The following is a 22,540-nucleotide window of genomic DNA, read 5'->3' as shown; positions in this document are numbered from 1 at the left end:
TGAACTGTTTTAGGCAGGAGAACATATATCACCTTGAGATAGCCTCACCTCTGCCTAAGGCAGTCTGCAGGGGACATTCCTGGGGACAGTTCCCTCTGAGGGGCTGGGTCTGTTCCAAGTCCAGGAGCATAGTGGGTGAGTTGTCTCTGCTTCAGGGTTTCAACAACTCTTGGGAGCCAGCAGTTGAGTTCCCTGCCCTCCTGGTACCTCTAGGTCACAAATGAGTGCCAGTCTCCCTTGAAACTGGCTAGCTCTGCCTGGCCCTAAGAAACTCAGGGAGTGTGCGTAGAGGATCCAGACAGCAATGCTAGGACCCCAGAGCTGAAGGCGCTGCCTGGGCAGGAGAATGAACCCAACTGGGCATTTCGGAAGTCTTTGGCCTCTGAACTAGGTGAGGCAAACCCAGAAAACCCGCCCCATTCATGAGGCCCCACCCCCTATGGGGTCAGCCCCATCCCCAGCAGACATCCTTCCTGCACTCCACAAGTGTCCCGCTCTCTACTTTGAAGGCGACTCCTCCTCCACCCTGAGGTCCAGCCCCTACCTCGGATCTTCTGCCCACACCACACAGAAGAGCCCCAGACCTCCAGTAAGCCCCACCCTGAAGGCCCTACGGCTTTCCCAGGCTCACTGAAGAGTTCGCTGTCCCAGCCATGGCTCGCGCTACGGGACCCGAGCGGCGGCTGCTGGCCATCTACACAGGCGGCACCATCGGCATGAGGAGCGAGGGCGGAGGTGAGTCAGCGAACCCACGCCCTAGGCAGGATGGTCTCAGGGCCTGGCCACTGGGAACTCTAGGGCTCTCTTGCGGAGGGGGGGGGCGGTGGATGGGGAGGACGACGCTTCCTCCGGCAGTTGAGAGGCTGAAGCCCCGGCCCTGGAAGGGGTGAGGGGCCTGGTAATTCTTCCAGACCTGAGGCGCCCTGAAGCCACGGGACACAAGGACAGAGAAGGGAACTGGGAAGATTGCTCTATTCTGTGCCCAGGGCTATGGGAAGGATGCTGGAACATTCCACACCCTCTTGCCAGTGAAAGAAAGCCCTCAGGGTGTGCTTGCTTCCTTGGGGGAGGGACACAGGCAGGGCTGCTTGCCTACTCTCTCCCGGGTAGAGAACTCTTAGTTTTCCTCAGGTTAGGGCCAATCTGGACTGCCCTCCAATTAGAGCTTGGGCACCAGGGGCAGGGTCATCCAGGCTGTTGGAAGTCCGTCCTCAGAGCCATCCTGTTGGCTCTGGTTGGGACACCCTGGTGAATGTCCTTGAGGACACCCCACTAGCAGGTAGGACCATGACCAGTTTGCTTGGCCTTCACTGGAGTGATGGACAATGTAATGACACCCTGAGCCCCAGAGGGTCAGTTCCTGCCAGTGTGTCCCAGAGCAGTGTGCACTGCTCCTGGGTTGTGTTGAGGGCTGTTCTGACTGGGCTCCTGTGAGAACACAGGCTCCTGGAAGGAGTGGCTGGGGGATGAGGAGAAAGTGTGTTTGGATGAGGAGCAGCAGTATCAGGGGGATGAGGGAGGAGCCCAGAGCGTGACTCAGAGAGGAGGCTTCAGAACACCCTAGAGCAGGGACTCGACCCATGCACTGTGGCCTTGTTCTACTTCTCGCTTGCCCTCCAGGCTTGAAGTATGGGCAGTTCCGGTCCCACTGAACTCAACTAAGGGACAAGTGGACTCTGCCACAGTCCCACCTGTGGTGACATTGTGCCCCAGGCCCCCCTGGGTGCTCTACATTTCTCTAAGAGGCAGCAAGGGCATGATGGGTCTGGAAAGTGAAAGGCTGACGGCCAAAACCCAGGTGCAGTGGGTATGGATTTTCAGATAGGCAAAGATCCTCTAGGCCCTCGGCAGCCTGCTCCATGCCCTGGGAAGAGATAGAGACCGGCAGGCTAGAAGCCCCTTCCTTGGGATGACAGGCACTCCACCCAAGGAGCTCAGAGGGGACAGCAGCCTTCAGAGCCCTGGCAGAGGTGCTGGCAGCTCCCATGACGGCATCTTCTGGCTTGAAGCTGAGGGCTCTGCTCCCTAGACAGCTGCTTCCAGAAAAGCTAGCCCAGGCCTTCATGGGATCCCACAGCCTACAGCCACGACCCTTAACCTCTTCAGGAGAACTTTAGGGAACCCTGGGCTTAGTCCCCCGGGGACAAGGGAGAACTAGAAAAGAGGTCTGGCCTTTGATGACCCCCAAACAGGATCTGCACATGTGTATGAGTAGCCAGTGCTGGGGACTTGGAGCCTTGGCTCTGCCTCATGTGTGGCTGAAGCCACCTGTCCTTCAGATACATAGATGTGAGTTGGCACCTTGATTTTCTTTAAAGGGAAAAGGTTTCCAGGAATGAGGCAGCACCCAAGGCGTGGCAAGTTGGGGATTAACCTAAGCCTGAAACCTGAGGCTCAGGTATGCCCCAGCCCTCTGTGTGCCCTGCTGTGGGGGTTGCTGAACTGTGGGCTGCAGGCCCTGCCCGCCCTGGATGGCCCCACTGGCATGAATGATTAACCAGCCTGGCCCTGCTTATGTGGGTCCTGGCCCCTGGTGATTGGGAGGGGTGGCTTCCTTTACAGGGAGGCTGTCTAGATTGTCACTTTTGGAACAGCTCATGTGCCTGCTGGTTAACAGTGTCCAACACTGTGTGACACGCCTGCCAGGGTAGGAGAGGGCAGAGGTGACAGCATGGCTCACCTCTTAGCCAATCCTTTCACGGTTCTGTGAATATGTCACAAGTCGAAAAACAACATGAGTCCAGTGACCCCAAGCCTGGACCCAGGTGGTGTTGGTGACACCTGGGCACCCGAGGACTTCCTGTGTTGGCTAGGGTACCTCTTGCCTGCTGCCCTTGGGATCCATTCCTTCCTAGCACCACAGGGGGCTCAGCTTCTGCACAGCATAGCCAAGGTGGACCCCTTGCCTAGGAGTCGCAGTTGGCCCCAGCCATAGAGTCTTGTCAATTGAGATGATGCCCAGTGTGTCATTTGCACAGGTCACGAGGTGGTCCCAGGTAGGGTGGGGCTCAGCATCCCGGGGCTGTATGCTTTGGGGATGCCCTCCATGGGAAAAGAGTACAGCTTACAAAATCAGAGTTGGGAGTGAAAGCCAGTATTAGAACACCCAAAGAAATCACAACAAATTCTCATCTAAAAGACCGTTGTAGAATTCAGAAAAATGCTTTTATTGGGCAGCTCCTGTCATCCTTGGCTGTTTCCATCACACATGTATTTTCCTCTAGGACCCTTGTCACATGATATCAAGTTTGTGTTTTCACCCCAGAAAGAAAAGCATAGGAGAGTTTAGCTTTCTCTTGGCTGGTTTTGATGCTTCCCAGGTGCCAGTCTTCAAGGTGGGACTCTCAGTCCGTACCTCCTCAATCCAGCCCATTCTTACCTCACTGCAGTGTGCCATGTGTCCCCAGGAGCCATTGTCCACGGTCAGAGGCAATATGGACAGAAGATGCGTCCATTGACCCTTAGCCTAAGTGCACCCCATTCCACCTCCCCTGTAGGTGAGGTGCCGGGTTTCTAGCTGGTGCCAGCTGCTGTCAGGGGAACTCAGGTGGATAGTGGAGGTCTTGGTGTCCCGAGGCTGCCAACCAACCAGCATCGAAAGCCTCAGGGTCCGTCCCTCTTTCTGGAGACAAAGTTTAAAGTCTCAAGGCCTCGACAGGGAGCTCTTCCTGTTCCTCCACCTTCTGGTGGCTGCCATGGTCCGAAGTTTGTGACCACAGTCCTCCTGTCTGTGACAAGACAGCACCTCTATTCTGTCTGCTGCATTGTCAGGTGACCCCCTCTCTGTGTGCATCACTCTCCTGCCTACCTGTTTCTACAAGGACATGCGGGTGGCCTTTAGAGCCACCTGGAAAAATCTAGCATCATCTCCCCCCCACAGGTTATTTGACACACTCATACCTCCAAAATCTTGGTCACAAAAGACAAGTGGCACAGGTTCCTGGACTAGGGTCTGGATAGCTTGGGTGGCTCCTGAATGTGGAGGCAGGCTGATACCCTGGTCACACCTGGCCCATGGGGCTGATCTAAACATACAGGGTTCCTCTGTTTTCTAAACTCTTTCCATGAAACATTTCCCTAAGTGACAGCTAGAGCAGCAAACAGCAACAGCAAACTACACCCAAAAAGTTTTAGGGGCTCTGTGCCAGGCCAGGGGGTGAGGTGGAAATAAGGGGTGCCTATTGAACCCGGGGGGCATGCAGTGGTGGGGAACAGCTTTGTCAGCTCCCAAGTCTGCAGGGCTCCTGGCCTGCACCTGGGAGGCAAGGAAGCCCATCTGATTTGTGTTTTACTTGTGACCATGTTCTCAAGAACCAGATCTAGCCAGCAACAGTGAAAGGCTGGCAGGCAGCCGCTGGAGCTACAGGCTAGCTGGGTAGGGGGGAGGAGGGGCTGGCTGGGGACCTGGGGCTGGCTGGAGTGCTGAAGTGGCCCTGCCCTTCTACTTACCCCAAGAAATAGTCTGTAGCACGAGTACTGGGGAAGGTGGGCCCCTCGTCAAGTGGTAGGTGGGATGCTTTCCATGGCTGGTGGCAGCAGGCTGATGCAGACATCAAACCTGGCTGGAGTCTGGTACTCCTTTGAGGCCAGCAGGTATGCTAGCTGAGTAAGGGGATGTCGCAGGGCTGAGTCCTCACCTTGGTGCTTTTAGGCACCAGCCGCACATTCTGGGGTGAGTTGCTGGCAGCTTGATTCAGGCATGGTGGGTTGTGGGGAAGGGAAGTCTGCTAGGCCCACTCCCCACTAACCCTGGCCAGAGATAGGAGATCTTCCCCGGGACCCTCAGAAGTGTCATGCACTCACTGGCAAGCATGGGGCCTTGTGGCAAAGGCACTCTAGATATGACCAGAGAAGAGGCAGAGGGGACCTGGCTTTGAAGATGGGGTACAGGGTCATAGTTGGGAATGAGCCCGGTGGACAGAGGTTCCTATGCCTACAGCATGTGGAGCTGATTCCTGTAGTCAGGGCTTGGCTGCAGAACCTCTGACAGTAGGCACAGCACGTCCATCAATGCCGGGAAATGACGACCAGGTGGCCCAAGGCAACAGTGATGCAGCAACAGGAAAGGCCCAGGCAGCAGAGTTTATGACTGTGACCAGGTGACACCCAGGATTGGCACACCACTGCCTCCTCCTGAGGTCTCATGTGCTTCTCTGGGGGACCTTTTTGTCTTCACTGCTGTGCCTAAGGACCAGGCAGGAGGGGAGGCTCTCACATAGGAGTTGGTAGAGCAACTGTCCGAGGAGGTTACCCAATCTGCCCAAGGTCACAGAGCTAGCAGAGGGAGCATAGAGCAACAGCTGGGACTTGTTTTCTGCCAGACAGTAGTGCCCTTTGGGGTGTCCTAGAAGCAGGGTTCACAGTGTTTCCTTAGATCCAGGCTTCTGACATTACTACAGCTGCGGGCTGGGTTGGGACACTTGCATGTTTGGCTCTTCTATTTAGGGGACAGGGACAGGGGACGTGAGCTGGACCTTGAAGTTGTACACAATCCATACCCTCTGGGAGCACTTGAGCTGGTCAGGGAGCTGTGGGAGGGCATTATGGACTAGGCACCAGATATGACTTCCTAAGGAGTTACCTCAAGCTAGGCCTTGTAGTATTCACTAGATAAGAAAGCGGGTGGAGTGGGGGTGGGGGTGCCAGCAATCCACATAGGCAGGAGGGGGTAGAATTGTGAGTGCACATGGCAGTCATTGAGGCAAATCCTGGAGAGGACCTGGCCCCATGGACCCCTCTTGGTGCTGCGTACAGACCTATTTGGTACAAGCAGAGGCAGGGCCAGGTCGAGTGATACTTAGCACTTCTGGGACCCTCTGGGCTTGAGACTAGGACTCAATCAGGAGTCAGCTCCAGGAGAGGATGCCAAAGCTTCCAAATGAAACTGCTAAAGTTCCCAGGGGACGTCTGTAAGAGTCTTGTCCAGCCCAGCTGATGCCGCCTAGCCCCTGTCCCAGTCCAGGGCCTGACACCCAGGAGGAAGGGAAGGGTGTCTGACTGTGGGAGTTTCCGACGGCCCTGGTCTGGAGCCCACACTCCACTTGGACTCTGCCTGCAGTGCTGGTACCTGGGAGAGGCCTGGCCGCTGTCCTGAGGACACTTCATATGTTCCACGATGAAGAGTACGCCCAGGCCCACCACCTACCCGAGGATACGCTGGTGCTACCGTGAGTGCAATCCTTTGGGCATCGAGGCAGGGATGGTGTGCAGATGTCCTGGGGCTGAGAGGGTGGACAAGCCCCTGCCAGGACCAGAGGACTCAGCCTCTGGCGTCCTTCCCATATCTGGGACTTCCATGTGAGCCACTTGCAGGTGGCGTCTCTGACACCTCTTGAGTTCCTGGCTTTAGAATTTGTCTTCGCCTTGTTCATGCGCACTTCGGTGTGCCTGGGACTCCGCTCACTGTCTTGTATACTTTCCACCTCTCCTCCCCACTAAGCTGAGCCTGCAGGGGCAGTGGAGGAAGCTCTAGCAAGCATGGCGAGGATATCCCAGGCTAGGTACCAAACCTGTCAAAAGAGCCTGGACGGACCCAGATGGCCTCTGCCTCTTCAGCATGGGTGTCTCGTGTATTCTCACTGCTCCCAGCTACCTCACGCCCTTCATGGCCAAGTGAGGTAGACCCTGCAATGCATGAGTTGGTCTGAACTGGTGTAGGCAATGAGGTTGCTTAAGGCCAGCCTGTCTGTCTGCCTCTTGGAGAGGTAGACAGTCTCTGTCCCTGGGAGTTCCAGGTGGAAGGGAAGCCGGGCTTGTACACAAGTTGTGAGGCTTGCCTGTGAGGTGGAGTCGTCCATCCACAGTCATCACAAAGACCCTTCCACACTGCGTGGTGGGAGGTCCTTGCCAGGCACTGCCCCAACCCTATCCCAACGCCCCGCCCTGCTCCATAGCCCCACCCATACTACAGCCCTGCCCACCCTCGCTGGAGAGGGCAGTGGAGGTGGGGCTTTGGGTCAGGAGAAAGGCAGAGTGGGAGACGGGTTCTGCCTCCTGCAGCCCGGCCGGTCCTGACCAGAGGATCCTCTACACGGTGCTGGAGTGCCAGCCACTCTTCGACTCCAGTGACATGACCATCACTGAGTGGGTTCAGATTGCCCAGACCATAGAGGTAGAGGGTGGGGGTGTGGGCAGGGCCGAGTGCGGGGCTGTGGAGTGTGGGTGGAGCCAGAAGGCTGGATTGGACTGGAAGGTGGGACTATAGCGTGTGGGGGGGCGGGGCGGGGTGGGGTGTGGTGGGATGGGGTGTAGGGAGGGGCTGGAGCATAGAAGGAACGGGTGTTTGGGAAGGGCGACTTGTGGAAGGGCTGAGTGTGTCTGGCACTGGAGGGCAGGGCAGGCTCCCTGCAGAAGCACTGGGCAAGAGAATAACTATGGGCTTGTGGTAGAGTCTGTCTGTCCACCTGAGACCTGAGACCTGTTGGTAACCTGCAGGGCAGCCTCAGGCGAGCGCTGGGTCCTGGGCCACATACAGTACACAGATACTAGCAGGCTTTGGCTGCACATACTCTTGGCCTGTTCCCATTAGTATTGTGGCAGGACGTGTGCGGGCTGACTGGCTCGGTGGGCCTGACTCGCCTCCCAAATCCCAACCGTAGAGTTGCCTCTCAGTGGATTTTAGCATCAGAGCCTCCATTGCAATGTCTGGTACTGGTAGTTTAGTGTCAAGGGCAGCTGCTTGACCCTGGAGTTGCCCCCTTGTTAGCTTTCCTCTTCTCCCACAGTCCCAGACAGACCTCGTTCCCAGGTGCAGGCCCAGCCATAGCTACTCTGACTTACCTCCCTTGAGAAGCCCCTGCCACCCTGAATAGGGCAATCTGGGCTCTGCATTCTCTGCCTAGCCCCAGTCACATACTTGTCAGCTGCCTAGAAGACAGCAGCCCCTACCACCAACTTTGAGCTGCCCGTTTCAGGAACCAGGCCATTGGTGGGCACTCCCAGACTAGGTTGTGGTGTCCTGGGGCAGTTTTCCTCACTTGTGACTAACAGGTTCTTCAGGCTAGGTCCAGATGGTGCTCCTCTGTCATGAAGCAGGGTAGGCTACATCTCGGGCTCATGAAGGTCTTCTGGGTACTGAGGGAACTACCTGGTGCTCTTCATACCTGGGATACTACGCAGCTGTACCTCATATGGCCAGCAGAGGGCATGCTGCTCCATGAGACTACCTAGCTCCTCTGGTCACTCAGTGAGTCAAGAAGGTTCCTGCAGGAGCCTCTTAGCCCTCAGAACTATTGTCTTGGTAGCCACAACTTTGGCTAGCATGCCACCAGGAAGTGATGGTTAGAGGTGTCCAGCATGGCTAGTTTGCTCCAGGGAAGCATCGACTGGAAGTCTGTGGAGCTGTTCTTAGCAATGTCCAGAGTCCCTGGGACCCATATCCCTGATTCTTTAAAGCAAGCTACAGGGGACTCTAGTCAAGACTGGCCTTCCAGAGAGGGCCTACAGGGGGAGATGAAACAGTGCCACGCCAAGTCCTCTATCAGTGTCCCAGGCCTTTCCTCTTTCTCATGGCCTGTGAGGAGATGCCTGCCTGTATCCATGTTCCCAGAAGGCCTGTGGTGGAGAGACCTGGCCCGCCCTGAGCTCATCCTTCTCAACAGAGACACTACACACAGTACCAGGGCTTCGTGGTCATCCATGGCACAGACACGATGGCCTTCGCTGCCTCGGTCCTTTCTTTCATGCTGGAAAACCTGCAGAAGCCTGTCATCCTCACCGGTGCCCAGGTAACATGTCCCGTGGTTCTCAGTCCTCAGAGTCACAGGGCAGGCCTTGGCCAGCCCTGGGCTTCTTGCTGGGGGAAGCTGTTTCCAGTACTGCTGTGTGCTGCCAATTAGGTGTCTAGCACTTTACGTGGTGGCCCTACCTGGCCACTTCACTCCTGCTGAGCTCCTACCTTCCCTGAGGCTCGGGACCCATAGGCTCCTGGAGGTCTGGTCCATCGAGGTTCAGGAGTACCGGGAACCTAGCCCCTTACAGCTCCACCACGCGGGGCTTTCTTCCTTTCCTTCTCTCTTCTCTCTCTTGGGCTTGTGTCTGCCAGCACCTAAGACTCAGCATAGTAGACCACATAGTAGGTGGGGAGAGACTCCTGCATCCCCGTCTTGTTCCTCTTCTCTCTAATGCTGGCCCTAGCCACTCTCATATATGACATCCCTTCCTCTCGCCCTAACCTAATTGTACCCTTCCCCAAACCACAGTCAGTGGAATGGTGCGGAAAACGACTCTGTTTGAGTAAAGGTTGGCTTGGGCTTCTTGGGCTTACGGATAACCATTGGAGCAATCCTACACAAGCCCTTTAGAACCCCCATGGGGCAGAGGCCAAGGCCTATGTACAGGAAGCCAGCACCTGGGTGCCTGTGAGCACAACCTGGGGGAAGCTCCACCAGGCAGGAGTGGTGGCTCAGTCTCTCCCATTTCCCAGAGAATCACATAGCACAGTAGCCCTACTCTGGGAAGGTCCATGACAGAGCATCCCTAACCCTTATTATTCCCAGGGGCAAACTGAGGTGCAGTCCGTAGGTTCTCCCAAACTTGTGCACTATAGGAGGTGCCTCTCTCCAGAGGCCCTGTCTGCACCAACAACTCCTGGCTGACCCTTCTTCAGCCAGAGTCTCTTGAAGACCTTGGCCTCTGCGTATCCCTCAGCAGTCCTGCCCACTTGTTCCTCTTGGGCATTGCCCAGCCACTCCCAGCACAGTCTGTGGTGTACTTAGGCAGTGGAGGGACAAGCCAGACTACCCTGCGTGCCTCAGGAAGGACGTTCCACTGCAGCCCACCTAGCTGCTGCCCTGGGCCCCCTGCCTGGCTCATAGCTCTTGGGAGAGTGAGGGAGCTGGGCTTTGCAGCCCTGTGGACTGGGGACCAGAACCGGACCTGGGTGCCTGCTGGTCACTTCACTTCTGTGAGAGCCAAATGGAGAGGTTCAGGTGCCCAGTGCAGGTTGACATTGTCAGAAGGAATGCCGGTGGTTACCAGCCTTGGGAGTCGGCTAACTCCCCGCAGACCCCACTTCTCAGCCCATGCCTGCTTCAGCTCCTCTCCCTGCCTGAGCCCAAGGGGTTTGTCCAGAGTGGGGGAGCTGGGTATGCCCTGGCTTCCCAGGCCTCAGGCACCCCTCTGGCCTCTCCCCAGGTACCTATCCATGCACTGTGGAACGATGGCCGTGAGAACCTGCTGGGGGCCCTGCTCATGGCTGGCCAGTACATCATTCCTGAGGTATCTGGCCTGGCTACATGGGTGGCCTGGGTGGAAGGAGAATGCGGAAGAGCTGGCTTGTGGTTGTGGCCCATATTGGGATGGCCCCACAGAGCAGAGGTTGGAATAGTCTTTAAAACCCTTGTCCCTTACCTTACAAATAAAACAACTGTGACAAGCCTGGAGCTATCAAAGCCAAGGAAGGAAAAGCTGTCCCTGCCGCCGCCCCTGCCAGCAGCCAGGTTCTGTGTTGTAGAGACAGTTGTGTTACACACCTGCAACAGTCCGTGAAAATGGGCTGCGCCCACTTTAGGTTTGGAGTCTGTTGTGCCCTCCTCATGGGCTCCCTTTCTCACCCGGCAGAACGGGAAGAAAGACAGGTGTATCCCTCACAGGCCAGTGGGAGCCACTCTGTCTGTAGCAGTCCCGGAGACCCGTGGTGTTAGGGTTAGGTGTTATGAAAGAACAGCAGGCCAGTCAAAGGTCGCCCCCAACCTCCTTCAGCCTAGAGGAGTCACTGGCTCCTTGTCACATGGTCTGAGCTCACCAGCACCAATGGGAAGCATTGGCAGGATAGCCAGGGTTTCCTGCAGCCGTCTGTGCCTTCAGTGCCCTAATCTAACTGGGGCCCTCACTGGGTGGGTATCGGCAAGAAGGTTTGGTGTGTTGATGGTGGAGGGGTTGGGGGGAGCTGGAGTATGTCGTGGGGGGCCAGTTCTCAGTTGCTGCCTTGCCCTACACAGGTGTGCCTATTCTTCCAGAATCAACTCTTCCGGGGCAATCGGACAACCAAGGTGGATGCTCGGAGGTTCGCAGCCTTCTGCTCCCCCAACTTGCCCCCTCTGGCCACTGTGGGTGCCGATGTCACAAGTAAGAGGATCTGAAAGCAGGGCCTGCTGGCTGAGAGTAAGAAGGGGGCCCTGGGTTCTTGTGTGGAGGTGAGAAACCTCCATGGTGAACATAGGCTCAGAGCTGGGGGGGGTCCAGCTCTTGTGGGTTCTGTCCCACGCATGGCCTCCAGCTGGGAAGTTCCTCTTTGTGACAGCCTGTGGCTCTGCTGCACACACTGGCCCTTCTCAGAACCTAGCTTTTTGTGGTATGACACAGCTCTTAGGAGTCAGTCCCAGAGGGTTCTGGTCCTGGAGCTTCCGTAAGGGCTTAGCAACTCCTTACCCTAATGAAAACGTCAGGCCTTAACTCTAGTGGCCCCAGCTTTTCCATCTTGGATATCAAGAGCCTCTGTCTCTCTGAACTCAGGGCAGCTGCCTCCTGGTCCTTTGGGCCTGTGCTGTCCAGGTGTAGTGGAGGCTTGTTGATCCTGGGGCAGGTGCATCACTGCCTACTGGTACCTGGTTCTTGAGTACCTGCCTGCCTAGCAACAGCTACAAGCCCAGGTTCTGGTTCCTGACCTACTGTGTGTGGAGTTCTAGCCTAAGACCTGTCTTGTAAGGCTCTTACAAGCCTTACAAGGGCAGAGCTTGCACCTAGTAGGACCGGCTCTGTGTGCATGGTAAGGTCCAGCTGCTAGTCTATATAGTCAGCTCTGTTGTCTGACAGGATGATTGGCAGTGTCCCAGCTCTCTAGGAGGGCGGAGGCAGCTCTCACCCACACTATGCTTCTGCCTGGGCACAGCAGGTCCTGTGGGTGGGACACAGCATTGCTGGGACCTGCAAGTGTCTGTTCTTGGTACTCTTCCTGTACATCAGGAGCTGTCCCAGGTTCAGGAGGAGTAGAACCTCCAGAGAGGGCAGGGCTACTTCCTAAAAGCCTCCTCTCCCCCTCCCAGACAGAGCTCCAGGGGCTCAGCTCATCCTAGTTTCCCACCTGCATGTCCTTTTCTGCCACTCACCAAGGATCTTCTAGGCCATGAACAACCCCAGGCCTGTGCTCCAGGGGCTCTGAGGTGGCAGAGGTCCACTTGTCATCTGGGGTTGTTCATGGCCTGTTGAAGCCTCGTTGGAAGAGCCTGCTTTAAATGGTGCTTGTGTTGGTCTGGCTATTGGCCCATGCAGGGTGGTGACATAGTGGCCCAGGGAGGGGGAGCAATGAATATGGACACTGCCCTGAAGCTCAGCTCTCCAAGCCTGAGTCACTCCTTATCCAGGCTCAGGATTGGAGCGTCTCCTGTGGGCAGAGAGGCCTTCACCCTGAATCTAAAAGCCTGTGCCATGCTGGGACACCTGGGCTGCAAGCCCAGCCCAGTAGTAGCTTCCCTAGCCCAGAGCTGAGGCTCACCCGCGGTGCCAACCCAATATCCTGATGTACTATTCTGCATGTGTGGGTGTGTGAGAACCTGCACCTCGCCTTCTTGCTATTGTCAGGCTGCCCAGCCGGTTCTGACATCTCATGTTGAGAAATCTGGGGTTCTGCTCAGGGTGTGGCTGCTGGGGCCCTGGGGAGGGGTACTGGGGCTCCTGCCAGCCATCCCCAGGGCAGGGCCCTGATGATCTATGGGCCTCTCACAGGGTGCCACTGACTCCTCATTTACCTTCTGGGACATGAGGGGGCCAGGGGACCATCCCTGGTGATAAACAAGATGGAGGCTACAGCTGCCCGGTCTGCTCTGCACTGTCACAGGGACACTGCACAGGCACAGCTAGGTCTTGCTGGCCCTGCTTGTTCCTGTGTATCTATCTATGCCAACCACCCCCTCCCGCCCCCGTCCTTAGCCCTGGCTTCTTCCTTCAGCTCTGTCTCTGCTAGGAAGGCCTCCCAGTCCACCAAAGTAGAGGAGCTGAGGGAGTCGTCCCTCCTGCTGCAAACATGCCCCTTGATCTTGTTACACACTAGCTTGGGGTCTTGTGCCGTGCCTTTGACACACAGACACATGGAACTCAGTGCCCTTCTCTGTACATGGGAGCTCCCTGCCTCCCAGAAGTAGCCCGGCCACCTGGAATCCTAAGGCTAAGGACAGACTTGACTACCAGGTTCGGCCTCTCAGCCTAGAGCACAGCAGGGGCTATTAAAGGGCTGAGATGGCAGCTAGGTTGAGTCATTGATGCCTTCCCCTTTATGTCTCAGAGTCCCTGTGGGGAGGACTTAAATATTCTAGGAGAGACTTCCTGGCTCATAAGGAGGGTGGCTGTCGGTGGGTGGTCCTTTGTCTCTGTGCAACCCTCCTCTGCAGCCATAACTCTTCTGGTGGCAACCAACCCCTACCCCCAGCCTTATCTGTCGGCCCAGCTGAGATGCACGGCTCTAAATTAAAGGAAATCTCACACTGCCATTGTGTTAGCTGATAGATATTATAGCCGGTAGGGTGGGTAATCACTGCTTTTGAGGAGCCTGCTCCCTCTCCTGCCCCCCCCCCATACCTTACCCTTCAGTATGTGTCCAGACTATTGTCCTATTGGTTATCACATGTGACTGCTCTGGCAGACATAGCAGCCAGACCTCCTGAGTTGATGACCCCTGAGCCCATAGGGTCAGGAGGATAGCACATGGGCAGTCTTGGAGGAGGTGCCCAACCTGTCATCTGGTCCTGGCTCCGAGCATAGCTCCTCAAGCAAGACCATTCCCCTCTCCAGGACTCAGGTGTCCTGGGGTGAGCTGGAAGGTACCCTGGTGCCATTTAGTCCAGGGATGTCACCAACACCCAATCTCTGTTGGCCTGGAGACTTCTGTGTGCCCAGGATTCATGAGCTGCAAGGGATAGCTTGTCATTGCCTGTTCCTGCCCACAGCTACTGCTTGGGTGTTGACCTCACAGTGGTCTTTGACCCTGTGGACAAGGTACTTCTCTGGAAGGTCCCCTGTATGGATCTGTTTAAGGGATGCTGACCCATAATTCCTACTGTTCTCTTCCTTCTCCTGGCCTGGGATTCTGCCACTACCCAGCTTGGGTGTGGAAGGGATGGTGGGCACTGCTAGGCCCCTGGAATCTGGGGGTAAATGAGATGGAGGCTTTCTTTGAAGGTGTATGTTGAGAGGATCAATTAGATTACTGGGTAGGCAGTCCCCAGTACCCAGTGAGAGGGCAACAGCTAGGCTGTCTGTCAGAGGATTTGGCCTGGACTTCCTCTGGGACCAGCAGACTGCTGCTCCAGCCTTAGCGCATGCCGGTCCCTTAGCCCGGAACAGCTCTTTGTTCTTCAGCGTAGTCTGGCTTGCCTGTGAGTTGTCCTTCGCCCTGGCTTCCCTCAGCCATGGTCCCCAGCCCTCAGCCCCATCACCCTTGTTCACCACCAGTATCACCACTGCTTGGCCATTGCTCTTTCTCCTTACACCGCTGCCCAGGCCATGGGCTTGCCACGGGGCCTGGCATCGGCCTGAGGGAGACCAGGCCTGAAAGGGTTTGATTCCTGGAGGGAGGATGAGCAGAGGGTGGGCATCTCAGCTGCCTGTGACCTGCAGCTGCAACACTCCTCTCTGCCCTCAGTTAACCGCGAACTGGTTCAGAAGGCCAGCGGGAAGGACCGTCTGGTGGTGCACAGCACCATGGAGCGTGACGTGGGCCTGCTGCGCCTCTACCCTGGGATTCCCGCCTCCCTGGTAGGAATTCTCTCACGCCTCCTTCCTATTCTCTCATGCCTCCTGGGGCTCCTGGGGCTCTAGACTCCCTCCCTCTGTCCCAGGCCTTTCTTGGGCCAAGGGCCAAGGTCTGTAAAAACATGACAGCCTACCCATGTGGGCACCTTTCTTTCTCAGCTGGGCTAGGCTCTTCTGGGGCAGAAGTCTAGCCTGCTTGAAGGTGCAAGGCTGGGCACCTTCGCCGAATGTAGGCTTGTTTGTGTGGACACTTGAGGGTGCCTGTGAACACCCGTGGGAGTGGCCCCGGGACTCTGCTTCCTGCTGTTGCTGTTTTCTTTTCAGACAGGGTCTTAGTATGTAGCCCAGGCTGGCCTGTGTCTGACTTCTCCCTCCTCCCATTGCTGGATCTCTGCCTCTTCTCGTCATGTCTTTGGCCCTCCCTTGCTTCCTGTCTTCCACCTCTTGCTTGGTACCGGCTGTTTCTGTGGTGACTGGTGCTTCCCTTACCTGTTATTCAAGATGCTGGGCGGACACAGAACTGTCCTTTGTCCTTTGAATGAAGCTATCCAGCCTGGGGAGGCTGGGCAGGGAGGGCCCTGTCTGAGGGCCTCCAAGTGTTAGGAGCCCGCCCTGCTTCTTCAGGCCAATACTGGAGGGGTGGGGGGGATATCAAGGCTCAGCTCTCCTCACAGTCAAAGAGACCCAGGCTACCCTGAGAGGGAATTCAGACAGTTGGGAAGCTAGGACAAGCCCTGCTGTTCTTGCCAGCTAGCAATCCCCCAACCCGAGTCCTACCTACACAGGTTCGGACCTTCCTGCAGCCCCCACTGAAAGGTGTGGTCATGGAGACCTTTGGCTCTGGGAATGGGCCCACCAATCCAGACCTGCTTCGTGAGCTGCGGGAGGCAGCTGAACAAGGCCTGATCATTGTCAACTGTACCCACTGCCTTCAGGGGGCTGTGACTTCGGACTATGCATCTGGCATGGTAGGGGCAGAAAATGGGCTCGGAGAACGGTAGTGCCATGGTATGTGCATCTGGATTCTGTTTCCCCTGAGCCAGGCTCCTTTTCTGGCCTGTTTGTACCTCCCACAGGCCATGGCAGGAGCTGGCATTGTCTCAGGATTCGACATGACATCGGAGGCTGCCCTGGCCAAACTGTCCTATGTGCTAGGCCAACCAGGGCTGACCCTGGATGACAGGAAGAAGGTGTGTGCACCCTTGGGACTATTGCACGGATTTAGAACATGTCTGTGTGCATATCCATGCCTGCTGACTCCTGAGGCCTCCTGGGAGGGCCAGAAGGAGTACTTGTGTCTATGTTTTAGAAGTGGAAGGGAAATTCCCGTGGGAAGTCAGGGCCACGGCTGACAGTTCATCCAGGCCATATCCGTGTCCTTCTCTGGGGAGCCTTGGGGACTGGGTACCAGTTTAGCACCCCCTGAACTGCTCCTGACATCCTGTCCCTGCTTCCTCCTTTCCAGGTGGGACTCAGACACACAGGGCTCCAGGCCCATAGGCCTCCAGACCCTGGTTGAGGGCTTAAGAAACCCTGAGCTTGTAGGGAGGAAGGCAGCGTTAGCCTACTTGGGGGATTGGTGGGGTCACACTAAGTAAGCCCTTGTGTGGTGGAACACTGAAGTGGCGTGTCAGTCCTGTGGGTCTCCCTGCCCTGGGAACTCATGTCCTCTCAGTTGGTCAGGACTCCATGGTCCTGGCTAAATCCTCCAGCCTTTTATCCTATTCTAGCTGCTAGCCAAGAATCTTCGCGGGGAGATGACGCTGCCCATGACAGATGAGCACCAGCCCTGGCTGCAAGATGGCATACTGGGTCGCAGGGTAGCATGGCTTCTCAGTCGGAATGGCAGTCAGGTACTGGCTGCAGTGCTTGGGAGTGGCCTGAACTCCCGCACGGGATGCAGGGCCCACCATCCACTGCCACTGTCACTCTGGCACAGAAGGACTGGGGTGGGTGGTGAAGACTTGGAAGGATCATAGGGCAGAGTTGGGGAAGGGACCGGTCTGTTGTGTGGAGATCAGAGATAGGGACACCAGCAGGGGCATATCCATCCTGGCTTGGACCTCAGACTGGGGTGAGCACCCAGCAAGATGGGGGTGCTATCTGCCCTGGGTGTTGAGTAGTCAGGGCTGACTGGGGTCTCTTCAAGACTTTGAGCTGGGGGTTCTAAGCCCCACACTTCCACCTTTCAGTGTGGTCTAATCTCCAAGCTTCCCTCTGCCCTCACTATTTGAGTGTCCAGACCTTGGAGAGGTGGGGCAGCTGAGGGCCTGGAAGCCCAGCAAGTGGCCCCTGCAAAGCTGTCTTATGAGCCAGCTGGTTAATTGCTCCATGCTGGCTGTGGGTGGTGGCCTGTCATTAGGGTGGCTGTGTGAGGTTCCTAATCCCTCTAGGGCCCAGCTGGCCAGAGGCTGATCACAAGGCAGTGATTAAGCCAGCCATGGACGCTGGACAAAGTGGCACTTTGAAGGTTTTCTGGGACCTTGGAGAGCCCCTGTGCAGCTGGGTGCTAGGGCAGTAGTCCTTCCAGGAATGTGATACCTGTGCACTCAGGCCCTTTTGATGTGTGTGTGTGTGGGGGGCAGGGCAGAAGGCTGCACCGTTTCCCATGTTCCCTCAAGGAATGACTTGAGATTGTCATCCTGTCAGCAGTGGAGGCAGAAAATGAAACAGGCATGGGGGGGGGGTCAGTGGCAGGTTGTAGCCTGGTGACCTGGCCTTTGTTTCCAGGGCATGGGGACAGGTGGACTTGTGGGTGGGCATGGAGGCTTCTGCCAGAGGCCTCCCGTGGTGCGGTTCTGGCACTCTCCTCCTCTAGTGAGACACCTGCCCCACTGTGGGGGGACCCCTGGCACTGTGTGCTCTTAGCCTGTGGATGCTGAGGGCCTCAGAGCATGGTGGCGGTGGCACATGTTACCATTGCCCTCCCATTAGGAGGCTGATGCCACGCAGGATGTCCTGATACCTAGCCTGGCCCTGGCTGCAGCTCATGCTGGTGACCTAGATACTCTGCAGGCTTTTGTGGAGCTGGTGAGTTGTCCCCGAGGGTGGGACACTGCTCACATGGGTAGAACAGCGAGTGCCAGGGCCTCACTGACTCTCCTGAGCCACACTGGGCAGTGGGCTTGCATGCTAGCCCGAGGGCCTCGCTGGAAGTGGGTGGGCGGATCTACAAACCCCACTTCCATCCTTCCCCATTCTCTGTGTGGCCCACCTGACCTTGCCTAGCCTCCCTCCCCCGCCCCTTTTTGAGGTTGTGTGCCCTTATGTCACCCTAGGGCAGAGACCTAAACCTGAAGGACTGTAGCGGTCAAACCCCACTGCATGTCGCTGCACGGAGGGGCCATGCTGCTGTGGTCAGCACGCTGCTACAGAAGGGCGTGGACGTGAATGCCCGTAACGAAGATGGCCACAGCCCGCTACTGCTGGCCGTGAGGGGCAGGTGCGAAGGGGCTGGGTGCTGCCGGTGCTCTGTGGGCCGGGTAGTTGGAGAGAGGTTGCTTGTTAGGACCGGTGAGGGGAGGCCTGTTTCTGTGGGGCAATCTGGAAGGGCCTCATGGAGGAGGTGGCCTCAGAAGATGCTGGCAGAATCTTGGAAAGGAGGAATACCACTGAAAAGTATGCGGAGCTCCTGGTGACCCCACGCTTCCATGTGTACCAAGATCTGGCAGAGAAAGCTAGCAGAGGTGCTATGACAGGTACAGGTGTCCTGCGGGGAGGATCCCCGACTGGCCCTCACCCCACATGGAAGAATAATCCTGCATGACTGGTAACGCTGCCCACTTACCCACTTAGTTCTGCCTGGCAGTCTCAGGGAGGACAAGCCCTGCCCTGGAAATGCTAAGATGGTGGGAGTTGGGCGTTACCCAACACTCTGTGAGGGAAGAGAGATGGGGCCCTGTGGGCGCCCTGGTGCCTGCCAGCTACTCCACTCCCATCTCATGCAGGAAGGTTAAGCCACACTGTGTGACCCAGCTGGTGTCCCTGCCCATGTTAGGCACTTCCTCCTTTGACCTCTCCTGCCAGTACACACGGAGGCAGCTTGGCTTGGCGTGGCGGCAGTGGGACAGACCTTCCTGGCTTTCTCAAAACCACACGCAGCCTGCAGACCCTGGGATGCTGGGGGGAGGGGTCTCTGTGAGCTGCTCAGGGTATCAGATGGCAGCATCCAGTCCTGGTCCCTGGGTGGTGAGACCCCAGAGTGGGGGTGTGAGGCTGAGCCTTTTTTTCAGAACAGGTCTGGGCAGGCTCAGTGTCTCAGCCCTACTGAATCCCCTGCCCCAGCAGACAGCACCCCTCCAGCTTTGGTTCTGCTTGATTGCTTAGGAAATGGCTCAGGGCCCAGCTAGACCCCACTGTTCATGTTTGTCTGCCATAACTCATTCCCACCCTGTATCCAAGGGCGGAGTTGGGGCATAGCTCACTTGGTTTTCCCAGAGCCTATCCTGGGCCTAACCAGAGAGGTCACTTCAGGTGTGTGACACAGTGGAGGCTGACTGGCTAACTGGGGTGCTGTTCCCAGCTGGGCAGGGAGACCACCTGGGGTGTGCAATTTGTATAGGAGCTGTTCGGCTAGCTGACTAGCACCTTGTGACTGGGGACAGCCTCTGGCCCCGGACATCCTCTGATGGTGCCTTGGATGAACTGCCCTTGAGCTGTCACCCTAGTATGGGCAAAGAACCAGTGGACAGTCTTGTCTGGAACTAGGCTGTGGGTGTCTGGGTGGGCATTTCCTGGTTGTGCTCTCCCCACCCCTACCCCACCCCTACCCCAACCCCCAGGGCTGAATGAGGCCAGCAGGGTCTAGGCCACACTGACCATTGGCATTTTTTCATGCAGGCATCAGGGTGTCATTGGGCTGCTGCGGGCCGCTGGGGCTTGCCTGTCTGCCCAGGAGCTGGAGGACATTGGGACAGAACTGTGCAGGTGATGGTCTGAGCACCTCTATCTATGGGTGATGGCCTCAGGATCCAGGAAGGCAGTGGGATTGCTGGGAGGGTCAGGTCAGCCAAGTGGGGCTGAGGAGGGAGACCCCACACTTAGGTGGCCTCGCTGACAGAAGTACCCCTTTCCAACCCAGTTACAGGAATACCTAGCCGAACAATAAGCAAGGGTATACCTGTGTTGTAGGCTTGGTTGGCATAAGGGAAAGAGAAGAGCAGATCTGGGCTATGGCCATGGGTGATAGCTGGGAGTGGGTGCTGTCACCAGTGTGTCCATCCTGCCCAGGGTACGGATAATTGTCGTGAGACTTCAGGGTGATTTGTTGGGACAGCCTCAGTCTACCAGCCCCGGTCTCAGGACCCTACACTGGTCTGCAGTATCCTAGGAGAAAAGTGATGTTTACTGAACCACTCCCCCTAAGATGGAGGGATAGGGTGGCTCACAGAGGCAATGGGTTGAGGGCTGGAGGGCCCGAGAGGATGGATTCTGGCCTTGGCTAGCATTGAAAGGCCTCCTGGGGTAGTTTGGTTCAGGACTGCACCAGGCAGACCTGTCAGCTCCAGTGAAATACGGGGAAACTGAGGCAGCACTCAGGCAGCTGGGTCTAGAGCCAGCCACCCTGGAGGACTCCTGCTTTACTGGGGCTGGGCTAAACTGAGGTGCTGGCTGGGCTGAGGTGTGGGGAACCAGTGTCGGTAAATGGGGAGGGCTGCAGGTGCTCCCAGCATGATCCACCCCAGAAATTATATATATAGTGCCACCTGGGGTCTGTGGCTTCTTGGACAGAAAGGAATCATGGGGCCATTTGGGTCTCTTCTACCCCCCAGCTTACCCAGGGTGGGTCCTGGCTCTCCGAGTGGAAATACAGAGCATGGGAGAGTGAAGACATTGTCCAAGGACAAGGCTATCCACCACAACCTTCCACTATAGGGAAAGTAACCCCTGTAGTTTTTCCCCAACCAGGATGCTCTGCAGCCTACTGGGGTCCACAGCCACCTTGGACCCTACACCTCCTGGACTCCCTTCTATACCTACCGGCTGTCTGTATTTCCTTCTGTCTTGAGATAAGCCAGACACATCACAAAGTCTGTGTTGTGAAATATGAAACAGGCGAGGGGTGGGTATGTACATGCTCACAGATGCACGTGTGTGTGTGTGTGTGTGTGTGTGTGTGTGTGTGTGTGTGTGTGTGTGTGTGTGTGTGTGTTCGTGCCCTTGACCTGAGTCACAGTCATACTCCATAGGTGAAACCAGACTCCAGGCCGCCTGCGGCTGGGACTCCTGCCCCAGGGCTGGGTGCTGCTGGATCAGCTGTTTAGGGCCATCTTTGTAAGAGTACCCAGGGCACTGGGAGGGGCACACATAGAAAAGGTAGGCGGCTGAGGGGCCCAGCAGGTTCTGACAGCTTCCCTCTGCCCACTCTCCACCCCCAGGCTGGCATCCAGGGCGGATAGTGAAGGCCTGAGGGCGTGGTGGGAGGCAGGAGCTGACCTGGGACAGCTGGACTATTATGGACACTGTGCCCTGCAAGTAGTGAGTACCTTCCTCTTGTACCCTATTCTGAGGCCTCCTTGAGATCCTCAGCTCCTGTCCCAGATCCTGGTCCAGGAGCTGCCCATCCCTCCTAGGGAGTACTTTCCTCAGAATCAGCCCAACCCAAGGGGTGTGTCCTATCAGTCCCCAGGGTGGGGGTGGGGTGTCAGTCCCGGTGGGCGGGGCTTTGGGGCTTCTGGGTTCTGCAGTCCAAGCAGACCCAGAGATCTCTCTCCCCTACAGGCCGAAGCAACTGGGAATGCTGATGTGGTGACCCTGCTACAGAGCTTGAAGGACAGGCCCAATGCCCAGCCCCAGGCCCACTGAGTCCTGGGCCGGGCCAGTGTCTCCCAGTGAACTCCCATTGGTTTGAAGCTGGATCCTGGCACCTAGTATTCCAGAGCCGGCTCTGCAGACAGCCTGAGGAGGTGGAGGAGCATTGTCCAGAGCCTTTCGTGGGGTTCTGGGAGGAGCAGTCTGTTGGAGATACAAGCTGCTGGGACTTCATCGGGGAGGCCACCTCATACCTTCAACCTGTTCAGTCTTGAGCTGGGTGACCAGGAGTGCCTGGGCTTCCCAGCTGACAGGGATCCCCATTGCATTCTTTTGTGGCTCTGGAGTTTTGAGACTGGCTGGGCTACCCCCACCTCCCGGGAATGGTTGGACTCCAAATATACAGAGCACCTGAGGTGGGGTGGAGGAGCCCCGCCCCTGGACACATTCTCTGTACATAGTCCTCCGTGCATCCTCAGTAGACCCTGTTTCTAGGAAGTCGTCCTTGGTTCTCAACCTGCCATCCTGTGGCAGTGCGAGGTGTTCCTTACTGCCAGAGGGACCTCAGGCACACACCAGCCATGTCTGCTGAACGGCTTCCTAGCCTGATGGTGTGAAAAAATCGGGAGGTCTCTGTTGAGCAGAATGTCAATAAAATTGTGGGGATGGCTGCTGCTTGGCCTGGCTAGGGCTCTGTGTGGACTGTGACGGTGTGGGCATGCGGGGAGAAGGCCCCAGGCTGTGGGACAGACAGTAGTCCACTTAAGCAATCATCCTGAGGCTGGCCAGGCATGGTAGGAGAGGGTGATGTGGGGACAGCCTGAGTAAGCCCTGTCCCACTCCTGTCCCCTCGGGCAGCTGCTTCCCCAGTCTACATGTCCTGATTCTTCTCATCTGGGGCTAAGTCACCTCTTCAGGCAGCCAGGAGCTGAAGGGGAATGACAGGAAACCTCGGCATTCTGGCAGATAGCCCCTAGGCACGGGCATTTCCAGCTCCCGTCTGTGTCCTGGGCCGCCTACGGCCAAGGTGAGGCTCCTGGGTGGGCAAGCAGGCATCCTGATACAGGTTGGCAGCTGCAGGTCTTGGTTGAGGCACAGTGGGACT

At 56.9% G+C, this 22,540-nt stretch overlaps 1 protein-coding gene across 12 annotated transcripts; it reads left to right on the top strand.

The window, feature by feature from the left end:
* The first annotated feature begins 442 nt into the window (after positions 1 to 442).
* On the top strand, positions 443 to 22,110 carry Aspg (asparaginase). 12 transcript variants are annotated; one of them, XR_004770182.1, is made up of 17 exons: positions 443 to 735; positions 6,059 to 6,167; positions 7,000 to 7,111; positions 8,601 to 8,726; positions 10,135 to 10,218; positions 10,941 to 11,067; positions 14,576 to 14,688; positions 15,471 to 15,653; positions 15,762 to 15,875; positions 16,416 to 16,538; positions 17,620 to 17,715; positions 17,964 to 18,127; positions 19,525 to 19,611; positions 20,457 to 20,750; positions 20,874 to 20,958; positions 21,063 to 21,162; positions 21,406 to 21,423. XR_004770182.1 is itself a non-coding variant. In XM_027416725.2 (15 exons), exons 1-15 carry the CDS (start codon positions 654 to 656, stop codon positions 21,487 to 21,489), a joined length of 1,686 nt encoding a protein of 561 aa, XP_027272526.1. In that variant the 5' UTR covers positions 443 to 653; the 3' UTR covers positions 21,490 to 22,110. The 12 variants fall into 12 exon arrangements, 8 of the variants coding, with proteins under 8 accessions (XP_027272526.1, XP_027272525.1, XP_027272527.1 ...); XR_003485565.2 differs by having other exon boundaries at positions 20,874 to 21,162; positions 21,406 to 21,455; XR_004770183.1 differs by lacking the exon at positions 20,457 to 20,750 and having other exon boundaries at positions 21,406 to 21,422.
* Positions 22,111 to 22,540: the final 430 nt, after the last annotated feature.

Source organism: Cricetulus griseus, chromosome 5 (assembly GCF_003668045.3).
Source record: "Cricetulus griseus strain 17A/GY chromosome 5, alternate assembly CriGri-PICRH-1.0, whole genome shotgun sequence".
NCBI lineage: Eukaryota > Metazoa > Chordata > Mammalia > Rodentia > Cricetidae > Cricetulus > Cricetulus griseus.
The sequence above is the reverse complement of the archived record's forward strand: the minus strand, read 5'-3'. Positions and strand labels throughout refer to the sequence as shown.